This window comes from Aethalodelphis obliquidens, unplaced genomic scaffold (genome assembly GCF_003676395.1).
Source record: "Aethalodelphis obliquidens isolate GAN/ISIS:26980383/991018 unplaced genomic scaffold, ASM367639v1 scaffold112, whole genome shotgun sequence".
NCBI classification, from domain to species: Eukaryota; Metazoa; Chordata; class Mammalia; order Artiodactyla; family Delphinidae; genus Aethalodelphis; species Aethalodelphis obliquidens.
Window position 1 is genome coordinate 2,002,547 of NW_020838056.1, and position 18,551 is coordinate 2,021,097.

Here is an 18,551-nt window from a genome sequence, read left to right on the forward strand (position 1 = left end):
CCAGTGTGAGGTGATACCTCATTGCAGTTTTGATCTGCATTTCTCTAATAATTAGTGATGTTGAGCGTCTTTTCGTGTGCCTCTTGGCCATCTGTAGGTCTTCTTTGGAGAAATGTCTACTTAGGTCCTCTGCCCATTGTTTGATTGGGTTGTTTGTTTTTTTGATATTGAGCTGCATGAGCTGTTTGTATATTTTGGAGATTAATCCCTAGTCAGTTGCTTTGTTTGCAAATACTTTCTCCCATTCTGAGGGTTGTCTTTTCATCTCATTTATGGTTTTCTTTGCTGTGCAAAAGCTTTTAAGTTTCATTGGGTCCCATTTGTCTATTTTTGTTTTTATTTTCATTATGCTAGGAGGTGGGTCAAAAAAGAACTTACTGTGACTTATGTCAAAGAGTGTTTTTCCTATTTTTTCCTCTAAGAGTTTTGTAGTGTCCAGTCTTACATTTAGGTCTTTAATCCATTTTGAGTTTATTTTTGTGTATGGTGTTAAGGAGTGTTCTAATTTCATTCTTTTACATGTAGCTCTCCAGTTTTCCCAGCACCACTTACTGAAGAGACTGTCTTTTCTCCATTGTATATTCTTGGCTCCTCTGTCATAGATTAGGTGACCTTAGGTGTGTGGGTTCATCTCTGGGCTTTCTGTTCTGTTCCATTGATCTATATTTCTATTTTTCTGCCAGTACCATACTGTCTTGATTACTGTAGCTTTGTAGTATAGTCTCAACTCTCAGAGTCTGATTCCCCAAGCTCCGTTTTTCTTTCTCAAGGGTGCTTTAGCTGTTCAGGGTCTTCTGTGTTTCCATACAAATTGTAAAATTTTTTGTTCTAATTCTGTGAAAAATGCCACTGAAAATTTGATAGGGATTGCATTGTATCCGTAGATTGCTTTGGGTAGTATAGTCATTTTCACAATATTGATTCTTCCAATCCAAGAACATGGTATATCTCTCCATCTCTTTCTGTCATGATTGATTTCTTTCATCAGTGTCTTATAGTTTTCTGAGTACAGGTCTTTTGCCTCCTTAGGTAGGTTTATTCCTAGGTATTTTATTCTTTATGTTGTAATGGTAGATGGGATTGTTTCCTTAATTGCCCTTTCTGATCTTTCATTGTTAGTGTATAGGAATGCAAGAGATTTCTGTGCATTAATTTTGTATCCTGCAACTTTACCAAATTCATTGATTAGCTCTAGTAGTTTTCTGGTGGCTACTTTAGAATTTTCCACATGTAGTATCATGTCATCTGCAAACAGTGACAATTTTACTTCTTCTTTTCCAATTTGGATTCATTTTATTTCTTTTTCTTCTCTGACTGCCGTGGCTAGGACTTCCAAAACTCTGTTGAATGAGAGTGGAGAGAGTGGACATCCTTGTCCTGTTCCTGACTTTAGAGGAAATGCTTTCAGTTTTTCACCATTGAGAATGATGTTTGCTGTGGGTTTGTCATATATGGCCTTTATTAAGTCAAGGTAGGTTCACTCTCTGCCCAATTTCTGGAGAGTTTTTTTTTTTATCATAATTGGGTGTCTAATTTTGTCAAAAGCTTTTTCTGCATCTATTGAGATGATCACATGGTTTTTATTCTTCAATTTGTTAATATGGTGTATCAGACTGATTGATTTGCGTATACTGAAGAATTCTTGCATCCCTGGGATAAATCCCAATTGATCATGATGTATGATCCTTTTAATGTGTTGTTGGATTCTGTTTGCTTGTATTTTGTTGAGGATTTTTGCATCTATGTTCATCAGTGATATTGGCCTGTAGTTTTCTTTCTTTGTGACATCTTTGTCTGGTTTTGGTATCAGGGTGATGGTGGCCTCGTAGAATGAGCTTGGGAGTGTTCCTTCCTATGCAATTTTTTGGAAGTTTGAGAAGGATGGGTGTTAGCTCTTCTCTAAATATTTGATAGAATTCACCTCTGAAGCCATCTGGTCCTGGACTTTTGTTTGTTGAAAGATTTTTAATTGCAGTTTCAATTTCATTATTTATGCTTGGTCTGTTTATATTTTCTATTTCTTCCCGGTTCAGTCTTGGAAAGTTGTATGTTTCTAAGAATTTGTCCATTTCTTCCATGTTGTCCATTTTATTGGCATAGAGTTGCTTGTAGTAGTCTCTTAGGATCCTTGGTATTTCTGTGGTGTCAGTTGTAATTTCTCCTTTTTCACTTCTAATTTTATTGATTTGAATCCTCTCCCTTTTTTTCTTGATGAGCCTGGCTAAAGGATTATCAATTTTGTTTATTTTCTTGAAGAACCAGCTTTTAGTTTTATTGATCTTTGCTATTGTTTTCTTTGTTTCTATTTCATTTATTTCTGCTCTGATCTTTATGATTTCTTTCCTTCTACTAACTTTGGGTTTTGTTTGTTCTTCTTTCTGTGGTTGCTTTAGGTGTAAGGTTAGGTTGTTTATTTGAGATTTTTCTTGTTTCTTGAGGTAGGATTGAATTGTTATATACTTCCCTCATAGGACTGCTTTTGCCCCACCCCATAGGTTTTGGATCTTTCTGTTTTCAGTGTCATTTGTTTCTATGTATTTTTTGATTTCCTCTTTTATCTTCTCAATGATCTCTTGGTTATTTAGTAGTGTATTATTTAGCCTCCATGTGTTTGTGTTTTTTACAGTTTTTTTTTTTCCCTGTAATTGATTTCTAAACTCTTAGCACTGTTTTCAGAAAAGATGCTTGATAGGATTTCAATTTTCTTAAATTTAAGAAGGCTTGATTTGTGACCCAAGATGTGACCTATCCTGGAGAATGTTCTGCGTGCACTTGAGAAGAAAGTGCCTTCTGCTGCTTACAGATGGAATGTCCTATAAATATCAATTAAATCTATTGTTCTGTGTGTCATTTAAAGCTTGTGTTTCCTTATTAATTTTCTGTCCTGATGATCTGTCCATTGGTGTAAGTGGGGTGGTAAAGCCCCCACCATTTTTCTGTTACTGTCGATTTCCCCTTTTATAGCTGTTAGCATTTGCCTTATGTATTGAGGTGCTCCTATGTTGGGTGCATAAATATTTATAATTGTTATATCTTCTTGGATTGATCCCTTGATCATTACATAGTGTCCTTCCGTGTCTCTTGTAACAGTCTTTATTTTAAAGTCTATTTTATCTGACATGAGTATTGCTACTACAGCTTTCTTTTGATTTCCATTTGTATGGAATATCTTTTTCCATCCCCTCACTTTCAGTCTGTATGTGTCGCTAGGTCTGAAGTGGGTCTCTTGTAGACAGTATATATATGGGTCTGTTTTTGTATCAATTCAGCCAGTCTGTGTCTTTTGGTTGAAGCATTTAATACATTTACATTTAAGGTAATTTTGATATGTATGTTCCCATTCCCATTTTCTTTATTGTTTTGGGTTTGTTTTTGTAGGTCTTTTTCTTCTTCTGCTCTTGTGTTTCCTGCCTAGAGAAGTTCCTTTAACATTTGTTGTAAAGCTAGTTTGGTGGTGCTGAATCCTCTTAGCTTTTGCTTGCTATAAAGCTTTTGATTTCTCTGTTGAATCTGAATGAGATCCTTGCTGGGTAGAGTAATCTTGGTTATAGTTTTTTCACTTTCATCACTTTAAATATGTCCTGCCACTCCCTTCTGGCCTGCAGAGTTTCTGCTGAAAAATCAGCTGATAAACTTATGGGGATTCCTTTTTATGTTATTTTTTGCTTTTCCCTTGCTCCTTTTAATATTTTTTCTTTGAATTTAGTTTTTGTTAGTTTGATTAATATGTGTCTCAGAGTGTTGCTCCTTGGTTTTATCCTGTATGGGAGTCTCTGTGCTTCCTGGACATGGGTGGCTATTTCCTTTCCCATGTTAGGGAAGTTTTCGACTATAATCTCTTCAAATATTTTCTCAGACCCTCTCTCTTTCTCTTCTTTTCTTGGGATCCCTATAATTCAAATGTTGATGCATTTATTTTTTCCCAGAGGTCTCTGAGACTGTCCTCAATTCTTTTCATTCTTTTTTCTTTATTCTGCTCCTCAGCAGCTATTTCCACCATTCTATCTTCCAGCTCACTTATTTGTTTTTCTGTCTCAGTTATTGTGCTATTGATTCCTTCTAGAGTATTTTTCATTTCAGTTATTGTGTTGTTCATCTCTGTTTGTCTGTTCTTTAGTTCTATGTCTTTGTTAAACATTTCTTGTATTTTCTCCATCCATGCCTCCATTCTATTTCTGATATTCTGGATCATCTTTACTATCATTACTCTGCATTCTTTTTCATGTAGGTTGCCTATTTCCTCTTCATTTATTTGGTCTTGTAGGCTTTTACCTTGCTCCTTCATCTGTAACATATTTTTTTTGGCATCTCATTTTTTTTGATGGGTGAGGCTGTGTTCCTGTCTTGCTGATTGTTTGGCCTGAGGCGTCCAGCACTGGAGTTTGCAGGCAGCTGGGTGGAGCTGAGTCTTGGTGCCGAGATAAGGATCTCTGGGCGACCTCACACTGATTAATATTCCCTGGGACCTTAAGTTCTCTGTTAGTCCAGCAGCTTGGACTCAGCACTCCCACCACAGGAGCTCACGCCCAACCCCTGGCCTGGGATCCAAGACCCCACAAGCCATGTGGCACAGCAAAAACAAACAAAAACATAAAACAAACAGAAAAGAGCAGAACAGTAACAAAGAATAAAAAATTAAATAAAATCAGAAAAATAAAAAATATATTAGAAAAAAATAAAAGTGAAACAACAACAAAACAAAACAGAACCAGAACAGCAGAAAGAAAAAAGAAAATAAAGAAAATGAAAAATTTTTTTAATTAAAAAATAAAAAATTCCCTGGTGCCTTCTCTATCAGTGTCCTTGCCCCCACAGTGAGCTACAGCATACCCCCGCCTCCCCAGTAGGCTTCCAAGACCTCTAGGTAGATCTCTGGACCCACTGTGCCAGCCCCAGCTCTGCATGTGTTCCTCTCACCAGCGTCTGTTCCTGGAGCTGGCCCAGAGCACACATGCCCATGCAGGTCAGCTGGGGCACAGGCCTCCACAGGCTCACCCGCAGGGGCTGGCACAGCCAGAGAAGGCCTTGGAGGAGGCGGCACTTGACCTACCTGTACACGCATGGCCAGAGGAAGCCCTGTCAGGGGTGGCCCCGCTGGGGCCGGCACAGCTGGAAGAGGTGTTGGTAGGGGTGGGGACGGCTGGGGGGGCAGGAGGATCAGGCTTGGGACCTGCCCAGCCGGAGGGGGCCCCAGGGGGTGGGGATTCAGGCCTGGGACCCCAGAAGGCTCACCAGGGCCTGAGTGGGTGGGGGAGAGGCTGGCTACATTCCCCTCCAATCCCCTGATCCCCCTAAGGTCCCTCTCTATCCCCGCTGATCCCTTCGCCGTGAGTGGCCCCTCCGAGTGTGGGACCCTCTCCCCTTCCCCAGCCCCCCACAGGGTACTGTCACACCTCCACCTTTCTTTCCTCTTTCCTTCCCTCCCACATCCTACCTGGTCATGCAGGGATTCCTCCCATCCCCTTAGGTGTCTGAGGATCACTATCAGTGCCTAGTAGGTGCCCTAGTTGTGAGGAGACGCAAACTCCATGTCCTCCTATTCCACCATCTTGACTCTGTTCCACAATTCACTTTTTTAAAAATTTAAGGTCTTCATTGTATTTATTACTTTTTCCATTCAGCACCGTTAAGATCTACCCACGACCTGAGTATTTTGTAACTTCCTGTGATCTCCTTTTGCACTGAAGACTTAAAAAGTGAATATTATTTGGTTCCAAAGCTTGTGCTTTTTAAAACTGTATTTTTTTTTACATCTTTATTGGAGTATAAATGCCTTACAATGGTGTGTTAGTTTCTGCTTTATAATAAAGTGAATCAGCTGTACATATACATATATCCCCAAATCTCCTCCCTCTTGCCACAATTCACTTTTAATTATGCCCCTTTTTTTTTGGTCCAGAAAATGCTACATTAAACTGTCATCACTGCTCTCCCTTGAGTTGCCACTAATCAGATTCTCTTTCCCGGATTCTGCTTGTTCTGGGGAATCAGTAACCCAACTTTCCCATATGGGAAATGTTCAGCAGGGTCAGTAAGACTGGAGGAGCCTCCAGATGTTGTCTCTAAGTTTCCAGTTTGAGGGTCCACCCCTCAATATAGGACGAAATGGCCAAGTGGAATGAGCATCTTCTAAGAATCAGGAGTCCTGGCTCTAAGGCTCTGCTGTGGCCTTGGGAAGGCCATCTTGTATCTCCAGGCCTCAGATTTCTCATCTGTAAATGGAGTCTAGGGTTCCTTCCACCTCCCTCAATCTGGGACTCTCTGACCACACTCACAGCTCACCTGTACATGATGTGGGTACACACGGTGATGTGTGGGGGCTGGCATCCAGTCTGACTTGAGCATCCGGGGCTGGCCAGCCAGGGCTGGGAGAAGGGGTGCTGCCTGTCGGTGCCTCACCAGCCACCTGAGACCTCTCTGCAGCATGATGTCCAGCTGAGATGTGCCAACTGAACCTCCTTACAAAGGCAAGCCTTCCTCCTGGTAGATGAGCACTGGCCCGAGGCTCAGACTCAGCCAATCAGAGCCTGTGTTGGTCCCCTGAGGGGCAGAGAGAGGGGCAGAGAGAGGGGCAGAGAGAGGCAGCAAGGGCATCCCAAGCCCCTCTCCCACTGCCAGGCAAAGCAGTGGGGAGCAGAACTAGAAGGGACATCCGGTAATCACAGGTTAGTAAGTTACAAATGCATTTGATTTCAGGAGCTGCCAGATGAATTTTTGTTTGTGTGAACCATGTGCCTGGAACAACTGAATCAATCTCAGAATGTTTTGCAAGCCAGGGTCACCAGGGTCACAAACAATGACCAGGAACCAGAGTGGATAACCTCAGTCTCTGCGTGTGAGGACAGATGGCCCTGATACCTCACCCCAGTTCTTAACTGTGTCTTGTTTCAGGAACCAGTTCATTTCTTCATCCAACAAATATTAATTAAGCACATATTGTGTGCCAGAGACTGTTCCAGACTTTAGGGATGCAGCAGTGAATAAAACAGATAAAGTCGATGTCCTCATGGGGCTTACATCCTAGTTGGTAATAACAAGTAACATTAATTGTTGTGCTTTCTGTACCCAGGCACTGTTCTGTTTCTCTGTTTTATCGTCTTTTTTAAAAAAAATTTATTTATTTTATTTTTGGCTGCATTGGATCTCTGTTGCTGTGTATGGGCTTTCTCCAGTTGCGGAGAGCGGGGGCTACTCTTCATTGCGGTGTGCGGGCTTCTCATTGCGGTGGCTTCTCTTGTCGTGGAGCACGGGCTCTAGGCACTCAGGCTCAGTAGTTGTGGCACACGGGCTTAGTTGCTCTGCAGCATGTGGGATCTTCCCAGACCAGGGCTTGAACCCGTGTCCCCTGCATTGGGAGGCGGATTCTTAACCACTGCGCCACCAGGGAAGCCCTGTTTTATCGCTTTTAATACTTATGCTATCTCATAAATAGTCCAAATTAAAATTTCACCAATTGTTCCTAAACCATCCTTCAGAGCATTTTCCCCTCGATCCAGAATCCAATTTAAGATCATATATTTCTTTAATCTCGAACAGTTTTTCAGCCTTTCCTTGACAGACACATTCTTAACATACCAAGCACATATACCAGATACACAAAGGAATGGTCTCCCATTCTTTCAATCTTGCTGTAGGAGACTCTTGTTACTGCCAGCTAGTGAACGGTAGGTGGCGTTAGACACAGCGCATAACCCTGTATAACCAACCGTCTCACAGAAATCAGAGGTATGCATTATTACTATCTGCATTTTACATGTAGGGAAACTGAAGCACAGAACAGTTAAAGTAAGGTGTCCAAAGTTGCACAGCTAGTAGAAGGCTATGTGCTGTGTATTTTTATTATAGTAATAATAATTAACCTTTTATGTGTACAAAGATGTTTACAGGTTACAGGTGGGACATCAGGCATTCCTACGGAGAAGGCAAGACAGAAAGCACCATCATCACCATCTTCAACCTCATCTTATACATGACTGTCTTGACACGCAGAGAGGTTACTTCAGGCTGGTTTGTAAGTGAGGAGCAGGGTCCAGAACAGGAATTCTGAGGCATCCCCTGCAATGTCCTATCAGGAAAGGCCAGCATGGTTCAAGATCCAGAGATACATCCCACTTCACAAGTGTTGGCCGCTCCAAATGGTCTTTGCTGGGTTGGAGAGAGAAAAATCCTGGCAGGCAACAGTCCAGGAGCACGTAGGGGAGACCCCTCCCCAATTCACACCCCGACCATCGAGCTGGTCCAGTCTGGTGGTGCCCTAGGTGGAGGCCCCTCCGAGGGGCTGGCTGAACTCAGAGTCGTGGCCTGCAGAACTCAGCCTACTCCAGGCCAGGCAGCGGGGCAGCCCAGCTGAGGAGCACAGGGCACGTGTGAGAAGACAGTGCACTTGCAAGAGGTAGGGGGGAACTCCGTGGCTTTGGAGACATCATGCTCTGGGATTCTGATTTGGCAGCCTCTTAGGTTAACAATAATCATCCTGAAGGGCTCTTTGTAGATTAATGAGAAGATTCCAGTTAAGTGCTCAGCTCAGAGTAGGTGCCCAAAAATGTGAATGTCCCTCTGTTCCCTTCCCCATATCCCTCCTGACCTCATCATTTCATCTTTTTAATAGTAATCTCTAGATGAAACACATATGGATTATTCTTTGTTTGGTGGATTATTTCCAGCAAATGTTCCATTTCAGGTTGACTCCCCTGCCACTCAGGATGTATCAGGACAAGTCAGGATGAACTCAAGTAAACACTAGCGACTTTTAATATTTAATAAAACCATCTATTATCAGAAAGGTAATTTGCTATTGCTTTGAGAAAGTAAATTCCAATGCACTTCAGACCTAGGGTTTAACGGCATTTTGCTTTTGCCGTTTAAGATTATTTATATATGTTTCCTCCATTAGCAGAGCTACGTGAGGGCCAATTATAATGCCTTTTATAAAATTGAAAACATGTTTTTCATGTATTATAATTATTTTCTCCTATATCATCTCACCTGCAAGTATATCTGTCAAAATACTTAAAAATTGGTTCACGCTCTTAAATGAACTTGCTGTGGCTTGATCTTGGTATCTATTACGTGGACAGGATAGCTGCCATCATGCATGTGGCTTGAGCAGAGTCATCTAAATCTGACTCAACATAGCCCAGTAGTCAGCTGATTATTTGTTTCAAATATATAAATCCTTTTGCATACAGCTAATGGCAAAGAGTAGAGGCTTGCCTTAGCAAGGAACACACAAAGCCACCGGGCTGACTTTGGTGTCAGGAATTCCTTTTAAGAAACAGATGGGGCACTTTCCTGGTGGCACAGAGGTTAAGAATCCACCTGCCAATGCAGGAGACACAGGTTTGAGCCCTGGTCCGGGAAGATCCCACATGCCGTGGAGCAACTAAGCCCGTGCGCTACAACTACTGAGCCTGCACGCTAGAGCCCATGAGCCACAACTACTGAGCCCGCTCGCCTAGAGCCTGTGCTCTGCAACAAGAGAAGCCACCGCAATGAGAAGCCTGCGCACCGCAACAAAGAGTAGCCCCCGCTCGCCGCAACTAGAGAAAGCCTGTGTGCAGCAACGAAGACCCAACACAGCCAAAAATAAATAAATAAATAAATAATTTTTTTAAAAAAAGAAAAAGAAACAGAGGGGAGTACAACTGAAACTAACACAACATTGTAAATCAACTATACTCCAATAAAATTTTTTTTAAAAAAAGGCTACACACAGCATGATTCTATCTGACCTCATCATTTCAACCCAGCAAGTATCAAGGCCATCACTGTGCCAGCATGAAAAATATAATAGTTGAAATAAGGAGCACATTATATACATATATATGTACATATACATATATCTACACACACATATATATAATAGCTGAAATGAGAGCATAATAGATGGAATATAGCTAAAACATGAATTAGAAAATCGGAAGAGCAAATTAAAGAACTCTTTAAAAAACAGAAAATATAAAATAAAGCTACAAGATATGGATAAGAAAAGTATTAACACTCAGTTAACTAGAGCTCAGGGAGAAAAAGACACACACACAAATTGAGAGGAAGAACCATTTGAATAAATCGTGGAGATCAATCTCCCAGGATTGAAGGGAGGCCAGAGTGGCTGGACCAGAGAAAAGGGAGACAATCTTTGCGGGGTACTACAGGCCCTGTTGAAGAGTTGTCGGGTTGGTTGGTTGGTTTTGTTGTGTGTGGGGGAGGGGGATTTGCATTTTTTTATTACGTTTTAATTGACGTATAATACAATCCACCCTTTGTTTTGGGGCCAAACCTGGCCAGGACATTATAAGAAAAAAAAATTACAAGACAAGATCTCTCATGAACACAGATACGAAAATCCCAAGAGAATCCAATTATTTATTAAAATGATCATAACCATGAGGTCATTTTTTCCAGGGAAAATACAGGTTGATTTAAAATAAGAAAATCAATCAATATAGTTCACCAAATTAACAGAATAATGGAGGAAAACTACATGATCACTTCAGTAGATAAGGAAAAAGCATTTGATAAAATTTAAGTTGGTATTTGATAAAGATAATCCAAAAACCAAGGGGAAAAAAATCCCTAGAGCTAACATTACAATTCATAGTGAAATATATAGACTCTTTTCAGAAAATAGTAGCAAAGTTTTTGAAAGTTGAGAAGATTAATTTGCAATAGTAGGAATTCCTTGAATATCATGAAATAAGTCTTGTGTCTGTAGCCAAATTTCTAAGAGTCTCCCTTCACGTAGTCTCAGACGCCAGTGTGAATCATTTTTGTCTCCTGAAAGAAGACGGGTGATGGAGGCAGAGGGCTGCTCTAAGGCACCTGCCTCACAAAATGTAGTCTATACTGGAGGAATGGGAGGGGTGCTGATAGGAGGATGACCTTTCCCAGGTCTCCCTAGAGATTTGTCTCCTTATGTAGAGGAAGATGTGGCTGCAACTTTTCTGAAATATTTCTGAGAGGTGTTTCTTGAACTTCTCACCCATGAACGCATAGATAATAGGGTTCACACAGCAGTGGGTGAAGGAAATGGTTTCTGTGACATGGGTGGCATAGATCAACCGCTGGCTCATGACGCATCCATCCAAGATGTGCATGTTGTGCAGGGAAGTAAGGAAAAGTACTACATTGAACGGGACCCAGAAGAGTAAAGAGACAACCACCACAACGAGCACGAGCTTGATGGCCTTGGTCTTGTTGTGGCTCTGGCAACTCTTCAGCTGGTGCAGGATGCTAATGTAGCAGAACATAAGGATGGTGAATGGGATCAACAGGCCTAAGATATTCATTTCAAAGTGGATGAAGATCTTCCACTTCAGCGTCTCTTGATTGTAATACAAATAACACTGTAGAACCCCATCAGAGGCCTCTTGGTAAAATACTAGTAACGGGCTGGTGGCCACAAAGGCAATCAGCCACATTGCCAGACTCAGGGCTATGCCCATTCTGGTCGTCCTCACTTTCATGGCGTATACAGCACGGACAACTGCCAGGTACCTGTCCACACTCATGAGGGTGACAAAGAACATGCTGCTAAAGAAGCCAATGTAATAAAAGCCAGAGACCACCTTGCACATTACAGTCCCAAACACCCACTGGTCCAGCTGATAGTGGGTCTGAAAGGGGAAGGAGAAGACAAAAAGCAAGTCAGACAGGGCCAAGTTCAAGAGGTATATGTCTGTGATGCTCCTCAGCTTCTTGCAGGTGACAAGGACCAGGATGACCAGGCTGTTTCCCAGAAGACCAAATACAAACAGGAGGCAGTAAAAGATGGCAAGAAGCAACTTGCTATCTCTTTGGGTAAGTTCCCCATCACAGGGGCTTGAGATGATATCAGGATAGTAGTAGTCAGTTATTGTCACATTGGGCTCAAGTGTATAATCCATCAAGGCAGGAAGACTTGGCCACAGAGGCACCTAAGAGAGATTCATTTAACAATATTTTTATTTAAAAGTATGGATTGAATTGTGCCTCTCGCCCCTCCCAAGTTCATGTGTTGAAGCTCTAAAGCCCTGTTATGGTCTAACTGTGTCCTTCCAAAATTTGTAGGTTGAAACCCTACCCCCATTGTGACGGTATTAGGAGGTGGAGCCTTTGCAAAGTGATTGGATTAGGTGAGGTCATAAGGGTGGAGCCCTCATGAATGGGATGAGTGCCCTTATAAGAATCACAGGAGAGCTTGCTTCCTCTCTCTGCTGTAGGGTTTGTGAGGATACAATGGGAATTTGGCAGTTTGCAATCTGGAAGAGGGCTCTCACCAGAACCTGACTGTTCTGGTACCTTGATCTTGGACTTCCCAGACTCTAGAACTGTGAGAAATAAATTTGTTGTTTGTCAGCCACCCAGTCTACGGTATTCTGTTATAGGAGCCCAAAGTGACCAAGACACTCCCAATGTCACTATATTTGGAGACAGGCCATTAAGGAGGTAATTTAGATTAAATGAGATCATCAGATGGGGCCCTAATCCAATTGGACTGGTGTCCTTGTAAGATGAGGACAAAGTGTGAAGGCAGCCCAAGAGGATCTCACCAGAAATCCAATTTGTTAGCACCTTGCTCTTGGACTTCTAGCCTCCAGAACTGTGAGAAAATAAATCCCTGTCATTTAAGCCACCCAGCCTGTGACATTTTGTGATGGCAGCTTAAACAGATTAATACAGGGGCTACATGGGACCTCTCTGCCTTTTCTACCCAAATTTGTAAATTTTCTGTAAACTTAAAACTTCTCTAAAAAGTACAGCCTATTAGCACTTTTTAAAAGCTGAAAACTGCCTGGGCTGACTAATACAGAGGGGTTGTGTGGGATAAGAAAAGCCAAAATTTGCAAAGAAAACTTAAATACCTATAGTTCTACCCCTCAGAATTAGCAACTGCTAGCATACTGCCATATTTGCTTTTGATTCTTTTCCTTTTCCTCCCTTCCTTCCTTCTGCAATGGAGATAAAGTGAAAGGAAGACTCAACATTTAAAACATGATCATTCTCTTATATTCAGGAAAGACACATATGCCCTTTTTGGCCAACTGCAGCAATGGAGAAGTTCAGCCGTTTTTCAAGTGCTTCAATGGCGACTCGAATCAACCTCTTGAAATCCCTTTCCTGCAATTCTGCCTTGTTTTCAAGCCCCTTTCGATGACTTTCCTCAAGACATTTTTCGATGACAGGTATCATTTACAACCCTGCAGGTGTGTGAATTGCAGTACCCCTGACCTCCATTTTTTAACTTGCTTTTGTAGGAACTGGTCCCAAAACAGCAGGATTGCTGCAAGTCCTAATCTGATTCCAGGGGCAAGCTGAGCCTTTGGTCAATTCGTCTTCCTGATTGGAAATTAGAGTGACATGTGCCTGTCCAAACACCTAGGGCTTGTTTCTCATTGGTTCCCCCCCTTCCCCTTCATCCTCTGGACAAATTCCAAGCTGTTCAAAACAGGATGTTGAAGGTGTGCATTCCCTAAGTGAGGAGATTGTTAGGAAAGAGGCCGGTGGGGAGAATGCGAGCAGCAGGAAATGAGGAGATGAGGCAACTTTTCCACACTCTTCCTGATCAGACGATGTACCATCCGCTGGGTTTCCCACACTTGCTTCAGCGGTAGGACGGTTCCCCTGCACCTGGAGTTTGGGGACCCATGGAATGGGGGGCAGGCAGTATTACTCTTAAGTGGCTACATTTGTTGACCCATCCTCACCAATTCTCTCAGCCCCACCAGTGTCCAGCCTTAGGTCTCATCCAGCTGTGGTTTTAGTGTGGTCAATCCTGGTTGCATCACACCCCCTGAATGTATTTTGTAAGTATTTATCTGTCTCTCACTGTGTTTGATTTTTTTTTAAATTTTCTTTATAATGGGGTATAGCTGATTTTCAGTGCTCTGTTTCTTGCTGCTGTACATCCACTTGATTCACTTACAGAGAGACATTAATAAATTCGTTTTCAGAAAACAAACAAACAAACAAAAACATGATCATTCTCCTCAAACTGATATTTATATTCAAGGCAATTTCAACCTAGACTTACTATTTTTCCGAGGCATTTGATTATTGAACATTCAGACATCCCTATCCACTATGCCACATTTCTATAATTTGAAATGCCAAGCAAGTTAGCTATTTTAAAAATATTAATTTCACTATGTGCACAAAATAGATTTTAAAACAGTTTCTGAAGAACGGAGGTGGGTCTTTTTTTTATGCGGCCAGAAACTTTCAAAACAACAGTCTCCCCTCCTACATCTTCCTCCCTACTTGTCTTTTACAGTTATTTTTAAAAACAATTTCCATTTCATGGTCCTTCTCTTCTGCTCTCCTAAGATCCTGGACTATGAGGAGGTCTTCAACTCATTTTCTTCCCCAGATCCTTCCTACTGATGCCCACTCCACACTTCCCCCGTGCTCTTTTATCATTAAAATCTGTGGAAAGTATTAGCAAGCTCTACCATTTATCACAGTGGACCAGGAATTTTAGATGCATCACCTCATTTATTCCTCTTGAATCCCTATGAAGCAGGCACTAATATCTCCTTTCTATTCCTGCAGTTACGATTATACCGAATCTCAGCTTCTGTCCAGTGCCTGAAGTTACACAGAGGGTGAGAGATTAGAGCCAGGACTCAAAAACCACATCTGTCTATTCCAATCCTTATTCTTTTCCATATTTCTCTATTTCGTGTGTTTAAAGAAAAAAAAAAAAGAGTAAAAAGCTCTTACCTTTTAGAATCTAGACCACCTGACTTCCAAGTTCTAGATTAGTTTGTAGCAGAGTAAACTTGGACTTGTTTTTCAAACTGAGTTTCAGGTTCCCCTCTGTGGAAGGGGGCTAAGAACGCTTTTCAGGGGTTGGTGGGACGTGCCTGAGGTCATTGAAGTTAGCATCTAGTTAGGGATGAACGTTTGCTTGCCAGCTTTGTTCCTTGAGAATAATACCCACATGTCTTCCTGTTATCTCACAGATGCACTGTATGCAGCAAATGGACAGATTCCTCCCCAGATGCCTGGTGACAGGAGGGATCTTTTCTTATCCACCTTCCCACTCTTGGAGGGGCTTTGACACCCTCCTAGCATCCTGCAGAAAAAAATGGCATGGCTTTCTTTCCTCCACCAGAGCCATGGACAGCTATTAAGACATATGCAGGGTTTGTAAACTCTGGGGATATGCAAAGAAAAAAAAAGTCACCTCCTTTGCCAGATTTCTGAAGTCATGGTGTTCCCTTTGCCTGACCCCAGGGACATAAAACTGTCCCTGCTTCGTACATCCTTCTTCCCCAAGGATGCTTAGTAATACATACCTTAATTAGAGCCTTCTTTCCAGAGGTTTTCAGTGTTGCTAATTCCCTTTTCTCAGAGTCTGCGCTGTCATGTGTTCTGCTCAGACGAGAACAGCTCCTCTGCAGGTATCTTATCTGTGGTGAGTGGCAGAATAGGGGTGGGTCTACTATCGCACCCTGCAGTGATTTAAAAAGTTTAAAAAAATGATCTCATATAGAGAACAAACTAGCGGTTACCAATGGGGAGAGGCAATGTAGGGGTAGGGAATTAAGAGGTATGAACTATTAGGTATAAAATAAACTACAAGGATATCATGTACACATGGAGAATACAGCCAATATTCTATAATAACTATAAATGGAGTCTAACTTTTAAAAATTGTGAATCACTATAGTGTACACCTGTGATATGTAATATTGTACATCAACTATACTTCTTTTTTTAAAAAAATGCTTAAAAATCATATATAGTGACAGCACACACAAAAAAACTAAAAATTAAAAAATAGATCTCACCAAAGAACACATACAGATGGCAAATTAGCATGTGATAAAACATTATTTCACTAGGGAATTGTAAATTAAAGCAACAGTGAGTTACTGCCACACACTTGTGATGTGGAAGAATGGCTGAAATCAAAACACCAAATGCTGGAGAGGGAGAAGATTAAGAGGAGCTTTCATTTATTGCTCATGGAAATGCAAACTGGTATAATCACTTTGGAAGACAGTTTGGTAATTTTTTATAAAGCTAGAATAGGCTTACCATATAATCCAGTAATCATGCTCCTGATTTTTACCCAAATGAGTTGAAAACATATCCACACAAAAACCTGAGCATGAATATTTATAGCATCTTTATTTATAATTGTCAAAAATTGGAATTGACCAAGATGCCCTTCAATAGATGAATGGATAAACAAACTGTGGTAATGTATATAATGGCATGTTATCCAGTGATTTTAGAAAACCAGCTATCAAGCCACAAATAGAAGTCTTAAGTGTATATTGTTAAGTGAAAGAAGCCTGTATGAAAAGGCTACATGCCATATGACTCCAACGATAGGACATTTTGGAAAAGGCAAAACGATTGAGACAGTAAATGATCAGTAGTTGTCTGGGGTTCAGGGGCAGGGGGATGATTCTTCCAATCCAAGAGCACGAGATATCGTTCCATTTCTTTGAATCATCTTCAATTTCCTTCATCAATGTTTTATAGTTTTCAGAGTATACGTCTTTCACCTTCTTGGTTAAAGTTTATTCCTAGGTGTTTGGGGTTTTTTTTTGTGGTACGCGGGCCTCTCACTGCTGTGGCCTCTCCCGTTGCGGAGCACAGGCTCCAGACGTGCAGGCTCAGTGGCCATGGCTCACGGGCCCAGCCGCTCCGCGGCATGTGGGATCTTCCCGGACCGGGGCACGAACCCATGTCCCCTGCATTGGCAGGCGGACTCTCAACCACTGCGCCACCAGGAAAGCCCCTTTCCTAGGTGTTTTTTTAATGCAATTTTAAATGGTAATTTTTTAAACTTTCTCTTTCTGACATTTCATTTTTCGTGTGTAGAAACGCAACAGATTCTTCCTTACGGTGGCGAGAAGAGGTGTTTCAGGAACAAAATTGTGAAGTGATGAACACATGGTTTATTTCTGCTGGTTGAGACCAGGTCAGTGGGATAAGTTCGGTCATCTGCATGGAAGAGAGTCTCTTGCCTCAATATCGAGAGGCAAGAACCTAACTGGGCCTGACAAAACCAGACCAACTTGGTTAACTTACACAAAGGTCTACAGCCACAAACACCTTTACTGTGGGGTTCAGGCTGTCCCAGGAAGGCAACAGAGAAAGGGGGCCCATCTCTGGCTTTTGTGGTCCAACAGATAACAAGTGACAAACTCTCCCCATCTGCCAATCATAGGTGCTCATCACCCTCCAATGAGGAGCAGGAAGTGAGGAGAGAGGTGGAACCAGAGCTGTCCTTTCCAATACTGCTCCCCCTCCTGGAGGGATGTGGAAGTTCCTCGTGGAAACACAGGGCGCGAGGTAAGGATTCTCACATGCGGATGACGCCCATCACTGTTACACTTCAACTTCTTTCTTTAGATGCAATTTAGAATGCTTATGTACTCCTGTATGCCTTGTTTCATGACCTCTACATCCAATCTCTTTTGTCTGCAATCTCATCTCATAGAAATATCTGCTGGTGCCTGAGTTCATATCTAGGTAACTCCCCTCACCCACATCATTTACATGCTGATGCAGTTTGGGGAAATCCTCAGATCTTTTATAAGAGTTTTGTATGTGATAAGCAAAGATCAATGGTTCACAGGAAGTGAGACTCAGGGCCCACAGATATTGCTGAGTCACATCACGAGGTCGGGAACTATGATACCTGTTTCACCTGAAGTTGTGGAAGGAGCCGTGGACCCTTCCCCAGCTCAGCCAAGCAGGCCTAAGGGACTTGGTGGAATTCTCCCAAAGCCGAATTCCAGGATGGGCATGGGACTTGGCGCAGATGTCCTTGCTTTATGCAGGGTAACTGAGTAGGGGCTGAGGGAAGTCAGGGGGAGTGGGCTGGCCTCCATCCTGCGTATTTCCTCAACTCCACAAAACTGGGCCACTTGGTAGAGGCCAAGTTTGACTGAGCGACTTGACTTGGGAAGAGGTGATTCTGGGGCTCATTTATACACCAAGGAGTCTTTACTATGAGATTGCATTTAGGGTCCACTTGGATAATTCAGGATAATCTCCCTATCTTAAGATCCTTGACCTAATGACATCTGCAAAGACCCTTTTTCCAAATAAGGTTACTTTTACAAATTCCAGAGATTAGGACTTGACATCTTTGGGTGGCCTTTATTCAAATTACTATACCCTGGCTCTAAAGACACAGACTGTGACAGAGTTAAAGAGAAGCCTTCGTTCCTCACCTTTGGGCACACAGCAGGGATCCTAGCATCCTAGAAGAAGGTACCAAACTACACAGACAAGGTCATGTAAGGCCCCCAGAATCAATGGTCTTTCCAAGTCCACCTTCTGTTGCACGGAAACATTCACCAGGTTCTGGAAGGAATACCTTCAGGGATGGACATGTTTTTAAAAAGAACGTTTGACAGAGGTAAGAGAAAGAATTTAAATTCTCTGGGACACAGAAATGCTAGATTGGATCTACCAGAGAAGTCCCATGTAAGTCCAACTCTGTCATGTCCCTCCAAGAGTCCAGAAGACTTCCCTTCACCTCAGAATGAAAAAGATTGATGAAGGAAACCCCGAAATTCTTATAAAGTGCTGTGCTGGGGACT

The 18,551-nt window shown here is 42.1% G+C and overlaps 1 protein-coding gene across 1 annotated transcript; it reads right to left on the reverse strand.

Moving 5' to 3' along the window:
* Positions 1–10,304: 10,304 nt before the first annotated feature.
* CCR8 (C-C motif chemokine receptor 8) lies at positions 10,305–11,909 on the reverse strand. The gene has a single exon (XM_027097148.1). The coding sequence runs from the start codon at positions 11,883–11,885 to the stop codon at positions 10,827–10,829; it is 1,059 nt and encodes a 352-aa protein (XP_026952949.1). The 5' UTR covers positions 11,886–11,909; the 3' UTR covers positions 10,305–10,826.
* Positions 11,910–18,551: the final 6,642 nt, after the last annotated feature.

What these genes read in the sequence shown, in the direction of transcription:
- CCR8 (XM_027097148.1), bottom strand. Translation starts at nt 11,885, where the DNA reads ATGGATTATACACTTGAGCCCAATGTGACAATAACTGACTACTACTAT.